This window comes from Atheta coriaria, unplaced genomic scaffold, assembly GCF_025399875.1.
Source record: "Atheta coriaria isolate IRGN ID8LTWV9N9 unplaced genomic scaffold, Caltech_Dcor_3.1 hic_scaffold_9_pilon, whole genome shotgun sequence".
Taxonomy (NCBI): domain Eukaryota; kingdom Metazoa; phylum Arthropoda; class Insecta; order Coleoptera; family Staphylinidae; genus Dalotia; species Dalotia coriaria.
The window spans coordinates 14,497,826-14,504,909 of NW_027045451.1; the positions used below are offsets into that span (position 1 = coordinate 14,497,826).

Here is a 7,084-nt window from a genome sequence, read left to right on the forward strand (position 1 = left end):
AATGCTCTTTTGTTATCCTCATCTCTGCATATGCGATTGATCACGGTTTGTGATATTTTTCATTGTGAACCGCAATGCGCATGAATGCATACACGTCTTGCTGCTGAATATTATTTAAATTTCCCGCTTCAAGTCAAAGCTGACAAGTTTTCAAAAAGTCCTTTTGTTTTTCTTAAACTATTTTAACAAATCCAGCCATGCCGTGCCATAATAACAATAAAATGTGAACTTGATTAAAAACAAAACAAAAATGAAACGATTTTGAAGGTCGCTAAGCAGCTTGGTTTGGATTGCTTGCAAAGTTATCCGAATTTTGACATACCCTCTGTTTTGAAGGTTATAAATACATAGTTGAACAAAAAGTAATTATGATAGCAACAATAAAAAACGTTTAAACGAAAATTACGCATTGTTTTAGATAACCAGATTATAAGCATCGCGAGCATTAACTAAGTGGTACGTAAATAACCAGTTTTTCAATGTGAGATAAATGTGAGTTCATCATTATTGCACAATAATAATGATTTCAATATTAATATGATTGTTTCAGCCACTTCAACTTCAGTATGGACGTTTTTCTCCCAATCGCCTTAGTGCTTGTTTTCTTTATTATGTTCTCAATTTGCGGATGGTGTTGCAAACGTAAACAACAAGGGGTTGTATTTGGTTGTGAGTTACACAAGCTATTTCAAAAGACACCAGTTATTGAGTAAAAATTAAAAAAAATTTAAATCACTTTTTAGATGGGGGGACACCTATTACAGTAACAAATCAGCCAGTAAATTCATCACCTGTTGTGATTCCACCATATCCAATGGATCCACAACATCCAGTTCCACAGCCATCTCAGGCACCACCACCAGGATTTGCACCTGGATTAATAATGTATCCTCCTGCACAAGGTACAGACTATATAAATGAATATGACTATATAAATATTTTGTATTAACCACCCTATTTTATAACATTCTTGTGATTTTAATTTACTTTAATTTATTAACAGGGCCATATCCTGGTGTATATCCACCCCCAGCTCCAGCGGGTGGATATCCACCAACATCTTACGCTCCACAGACTGCTCCGCCGCCTTATCACGAAGTGGTCATGCAACCACCGCCGCCGGTACAAGTTGGAAATGAAGGTTACTTGAAGCAAGCGCCATATAATCCGCACTATTAACAGGTCGGCCTACAGACCAATTGACTCTTATGTGACTGAAGATAATAATACCAATGTTAGATCATAAAATATATACCATATTGTTTCACACAATATTTTTAATGTTTATGTAATGATTAGGTCTTTATTGTGTTGTGGAGTCTTATGTACATGCATTCTATATATCACTGATGTGTATTTGCTAACGTTGGCGATATGGCAAGTAAATGTTCATCACGTTTGAATTACTCTTTCATATGCTCATTATGAAGAATTGAAACTTGTTGTTGTAATCCAATCTCAATGAATATTAGGGCATAAGATATATATTTATTTAAAATATAAGTATTTTTAAAGAATTTATGTTGTAAGAAAATATTTCCCTTGATTTCAGAAACAGTTTTGACGTTTGTCGCACATATTGTGGCATAATATTTAATGTGATATCACTAAAATGCAAAATTTCTGTTGAATTGTCTTTCTAATTACTCAAAATTCTAGTTGTGCAAACAAAGCAAGGTAATAAACTGTGTTGATTCTAATTTTAATGATCCTAACAATGTTTACATGTTACTTGTTCAAATAGATACGATCGAGAATATGAGCAATAGAAGATGAAGAAATACCCATCAAGGTTATAATTATATTTCCATGATTAAAACATTCTAATATTACTTGAAGTTAAGTTTTCTTTAAAAAAATATGACAATATCGTACGGGGTGTTGCCTACTTCTACTACCGCAGTTGTTTGTTCTGTTTCCTTCATCCCCCTTCCCCTTCAAACCCGGCCGGCGACGACCACAGTTGTTTCGGCTCGTGTTAAAGGAATTCGGCGCGGAAACAAGTTTAATTAAATTAATATTAACAATGCAGCGCCATAAACCACAGACAATGATACGCAACATGTTCAATCACGAACATGTGATAACAAAAACGGCTGATGAGCAGGTAATGCGCTGAATATAATGATCATAAAGCGCAGTATTAACCTTACATTTCTTCTGGTCTTTTTAAACCAATTTCAGCTTCAAGTGGAACGAAATGTTAAAGAAGTCTATGATAATTACCGCCGGCTTACAAAAGTTATCGAAAATTTTCCGCTTCTTAAACGAGAAGACCATATAAGATATTTAATGAATAGTATTGTGTATTTACCTAGGACCTATGAAGTAAGTATTTAAACTGGCATTTCATTTGTTATGAAATTTAAATTATGGATTAGTGTTTAGATTCTGCTAGAACATGGTTATGTTACTGGTCACTGCACAGTTTATCTCTTCTAGACCATCTAAACAAAATGGATGCTAAAGTTTTAAGTAGTATGATTAAATTCTTAGGAAAGTATGTATTATTTTATTTATATATTTATTGTTATAAATTAATTTATTATTTAATTAGGTGCCAGTCCCCAACAGGTGGTTTTGGAGGTGGTCCTGGCCAACTTCCTCACTTGGCAGCCACATTTGCATCAGTCAATGCCCTATGCATTATTGGAACAGAGGAGGCCTATAAATGTATCAATAGGTAACTATTGAATTAATCTTAAACCAAAGTACACAATCAAGTAATGTGGGATTACAGACAAACCTTGCGCACGTTTTTATGGTCATTACGATCGCCAGAAGGCGCATTTAGTATGCACATTGATGGAGAAATTGATATTAGGGGTGCATATTGTGCCTTGACAGTAGCGACACTCACAGATATTGCCAGTGTGGGTTTATTTGCTGGAACCGCGGAATGGGTGAAAAGTTGCCAAACATATGAGGGTGGATTTTCTGGATATCCAGGGATGGAAGCACATGGTGGATATACATTTTGTGGTGTGGCCGCATTAGTACTTTTACAGAAGCTACATTTGTGTGATTCCGAAAATTTGCTGGTAAATAACTGCAAATATATCAATGGGAGAAATTTATATTCTTATGATGTGTGTTCCAGCGATGGATTGTGAATAGACAAACGCGTTTTGAAGGTGGATTCCAAGGTAGAACGAATAAACTCGTCGATGGTTGTTACTCTTTCTGGCAGGCGGGTGCTTTTGCTCTACTCCATGAGTTGTTAATGCGTGAATCACCGCCAGATCAGTTTCTTTTTAACAACACTGCCCTTCAGGAATACATTCTCATCTGCTGCCAACATCCGACCGGAGGTCTGAAAGATAAACCCGGCAAGCGAAGTGATCTCTATCATACTTGCTATGTATTAAGTGGACTCTCCATTGCACAAACCAGTCTTGGTGGAAAGTCACTTGTACTTGGTCCTGCTGAAAATGAAATTGTAAGATTTTACCATGAACCATTTGCAGGGATTTATTATTAAAAATTAAAATGATCCATGTTTTTGTTTAGAATAAAACAAATTTTGTTTACAACATCAACCCACACAGCGTCTTGAAGGCGAAGACGTATTACCAGCATCGCGACATCGAAGAAGAAAGTAATGCACAAGTGATAGAAATGTGACCCAAGTTCTACATCAGTGTAATCAAGAGGGCGATCGATTGGACGCCTATTTTGTACATTTTAATTAACAATCATCATGTCCTACATATAGTTGTCGGATATATGTCTATTCTTATAATGTTGAAATGTCGCTTTTAATTCCGGTAGCGTAACGATTTGGTTAAAACAACTACGATAATATTTTATCAGTGAACTTTATTAGGTTTCTTTTTTTCATTTTATAAAATCATTTTGTAGTTATGCGTTTTGCGTCCACCAGAATTAATGTAAATCGAATGAGATTAGAAAATAATTTGATAAATGACGAACATAATGTAAATCATAAAGCGGTAAATACCTTGAAATACATTTTTTTGTTGAAATTTGTAATTAAATCAAATTTAACACATATATATCAAAGGAAACGCTTTAAATCTCACTAGTTATTGTTGTTAAACGATACAATATTAATAAAACCATTTCATAAAGCGTTTCCTTGGATTAATATGCATTAACATTAATCCTCTCGTAAACCTATTGTTATTTGAATTAGATTTAAAAGTCGAGATAGGGTAGATAGATAACAAAGCGAGCCAAAATTCTTGCAAACAAATGTTATACGCGTACCTATATCGTTTTATGCGAAATACGGGAGAAAAGTAATACTAACATATCTAATAATTACCCACTAGATGGCGCACCTAGTAGCAAATACGTTAAATCATTATGCGGTAGGCACCGTGTTTTATTTTTATTTCGACGGAAGATTGCGTCTCGTTCCTTCCAGCTGTAAGATGGAAACTTACCTCCAGCAGTTGAAAATCGTTTTCAAGCACCCGAAAAGCTGTGCGGCGCCCCTCGGCTGCCATTTTATTTACCTCGTTCTGTAATTGAGTTCCCGTTCCCTCACTCCAAGTGAAGTGCGGTGGAGCTGGCAGAACCCGCCGTGCACCATCCCGCCTGCAAACTATCGCAAACGCTGGTTGCGTGTTGTGCGCGAAACGTTCGGTAATTTTTTTTAATCGCGACGTAGACACGCCGCCTGACTATCTACGTAGAGTTTATCGGTCGAGTGTGTTTGTTCGCGAATCAGCGAACAACTGCTGTCTGTCGCTAGAAGTGCCAAGCATATACGGCGACACGCCGCCGGAAAATACTAGTGCTTAGGTCTGCATGGCCGGATTGCGTTTTGATCTCACCGCGCGTTAATTGAGCAGGGCGTCCAAAATGCTCTCCAACGGTCAAGTTATCGGCGACGGCTCGTGGGACCTCCGCGTGTTTGTCACCGAACTGAACACCGAACGGATGATTCGGGTCAAGGGGGATTTGCACATTGGAGGAGTGATGCTTCGCCTCGTTGAAGACATGGGTATGAACGAAATAACTCCTTAACCACTACTACTTTTCACCGTTTATCACAGCTAGGTCGAAATGTAATCTTATCTAGATTATTTAAATAGTTGATCTACGCAGTGTAAATGCGTTTCTTCGGCGCAATTGAACAATTGCACCTGTTGCAATGCATAGGTGCTTATTGTGTTTAAAATATCCGTGCATAATAACATGTGTTGCTATGCACATGATCTAAATATGAATGTTTATCTGTTCGCGTTTTGCTAGTATGCTAGTAGGTGTTAAGTTTTCTAATTGCAAAGGCGTCATAATGATCAGCAACGGAACATGTGTGGTGGACGAGTATGAGGTCACTTCCAATCACCCCTTAATTTTTTAAATTTTGGTCAGATTTTTTTGTTTTATTTTTAATGTGGCATTAAAATATACATACAACCCTAAATTTTTGGTTTCTTATCACCAACCCCTATTTTTATAATAAGTAAGTTACTTTTGTCTACATAAAATTTATCTAGAAACTTGAAATAATTTATATGGCAAAACCACGTTTGCGCAGTTAATAGTCTATATATATAAAATTTGCGTGTCTGATGTTGTTTCCATACTCCTCAGAAACGGCTTTACCGATTTTTACCAAATTTTATATGCATTATTCAGTAGGTCTGAGAATCATTAACATCTATTTTCATACCCCTAAGTGATAAGGGTTGTTCACCCTTAACTTTTTTTTTTAATTTTGGACAAATTCTTTTGTTTTTATTTTTTTATAATGTGGAATTAAAATACATACAACCCTATATTTTCAGTTTTTATCACCAACCCCTATTTCTTTATAGCCATTTTAGTAATTTAATCATTTTTCATCCCGCTCCAAAGAAAATTTTTATATGCGTATTCAGTAAGGTCTGAGAATCGGTAACTTCATATCTTTAAGGGATAAAGGTTTGTTCACCCTTAATTTATTTTAAATTTTGGTCGAAATTTTTGTTTTATTTTTTAATGTGGCATTAAAATACATACAACCCCTAAATTTTGGTTTTCTTATCATAACCTATTTTTTATAATAAGTAAGTTACTTTTTTGTCTACACTAAAATTTATCTAGAAACTTGAAATAATTTATATGGCAAAACAACGTTTGCGGTTAACTAATATATATATAAAATTTGCGTGTCACAGTGTTTTGTTTCCATACTCCTCGAAACAGCTTTACCGATTTTACCAAATTTCATATGAGTATTCAGTAGGTCTGAGAATCGGCTACTATCTATTTTTCATACCCATAAGTGATAGGGTTGTTCACCCCTTAATTCTTTTTAATTTTTGGACAAATTCTTTTTGTTTTATTTTTTTATGTGGCATTAAAAAATACATACATTCCTAAATTTTTACTTTTTTATCACCAACCCCTATTTCTTTATAGCCATTTAGTAATTTAATCATTTTCATGTCGCTCGAAGAAAAAATTTTTATATGCGTATTCAATAGGTCTGAGAATCGGATATTATCTAATTCTTCATATCTCTAAGTAATAGGGTTGTTCACCCCTTAAATATTTTTAAATTTTGTTCGAAATTTTTTGTTTTATTTTTTATGTGGCATTGAAAAATGCATACAGCCTAAATTTTTACTTTTTATCACCAGCCTATTTTTTGGTAACCATTTTAGTAATTTAATCATTTTTCATCTCGCTCAAAAGAAAATTTTATATACTGCGTAGTCAGTAGGTCTGAGAATCAGCTAATATGTATTTTCATATACCCCTAAGTGATAAGGATTGTTCACCCCTTAATTTTTAAATTTTGGACAAAAATTTTGTTCTAAACATACAACTCAAACATTTACTTTTTATCCACTTAGCCTATATTTTTATAGCCATTTTGGTAATTTAATTTTTTTTCATCCCGCTCAGAAGGAATGAGAGACTGATGTCAGTCTCTGTTTCACGCATACAATAAGACTTCTCTCCTCCCTACACAGGATTTTTCGAGCATCATTATGGTATATGTACGAGTATCAAGTGTAGCGGTAAGTAACGTTTACAATTATCTATTGCTATCTCAGTGTAACTCTCATATTAACTATTAATTACTGCGTTCTGTTAAAATTTGGAATGTAGCAGATTTTGT

At 34.8% G+C, this 7,084-nt stretch overlaps 2 protein-coding genes and 1 long non-coding RNA gene across 5 annotated transcripts; 2 read left to right on the top strand and 1 right to left on the bottom strand.

Moving 5' to 3' along the window:
• Positions 1 to 244: 244 nt before the first annotated feature.
• LOC135798085 (nematocyst expressed protein 4-like) lies at positions 245 to 1,403 on the top strand. 3 transcript variants are annotated; one of them, XM_065310773.1, is made up of 5 exons: positions 245 to 362; positions 419 to 492; positions 551 to 669; positions 744 to 902; positions 1,004 to 1,403. In XM_065310773.1, exons 3-5 carry the CDS (start codon positions 567 to 569, stop codon positions 1,177 to 1,179), a joined length of 438 nt encoding a protein of 145 aa, XP_065166845.1. In that variant the 5' UTR covers positions 245 to 362; positions 419 to 492; positions 551 to 566; the 3' UTR covers positions 1,180 to 1,403. The 3 variants fall into 3 exon arrangements, with proteins under 3 accessions (XP_065166845.1, XP_065166848.1, XP_065166847.1); XM_065310776.1 differs by having other exon boundaries at positions 246 to 362; positions 419 to 456; XM_065310775.1 differs by having other exon boundaries at positions 331 to 492.
• Positions 1,404 to 1,567: 164 nt separating this feature from the next.
• Fntb (Farnesyl transferase beta subunit) lies at positions 1,568 to 3,986 on the top strand. The gene is made up of 8 exons (XM_065310772.1): positions 1,568 to 1,677; positions 1,745 to 2,107; positions 2,185 to 2,328; positions 2,382 to 2,500; positions 2,558 to 2,683; positions 2,741 to 3,041; positions 3,101 to 3,439; positions 3,511 to 3,986. The coding sequence occupies exons 2-8, from the start codon at positions 2,027 to 2,029 to the stop codon at positions 3,622 to 3,624; spliced, it is 1,224 nt and encodes a 407-aa protein (XP_065166844.1). The 5' UTR covers positions 1,568 to 1,677; positions 1,745 to 2,026; the 3' UTR covers positions 3,625 to 3,986.
• LOC135798086 (uncharacterized) lies at positions 2,485 to 5,101 on the bottom strand. The gene is made up of 2 exons (XR_010549658.1): positions 4,410 to 5,101; positions 2,485 to 3,425 (listed from the first exon to the last, which is right to left on the bottom strand). It is a non-coding gene; the product is annotated as an uncharacterized lncRNA (long non-coding RNA).
• Positions 5,102 to 7,084: the final 1,983 nt, after the last annotated feature.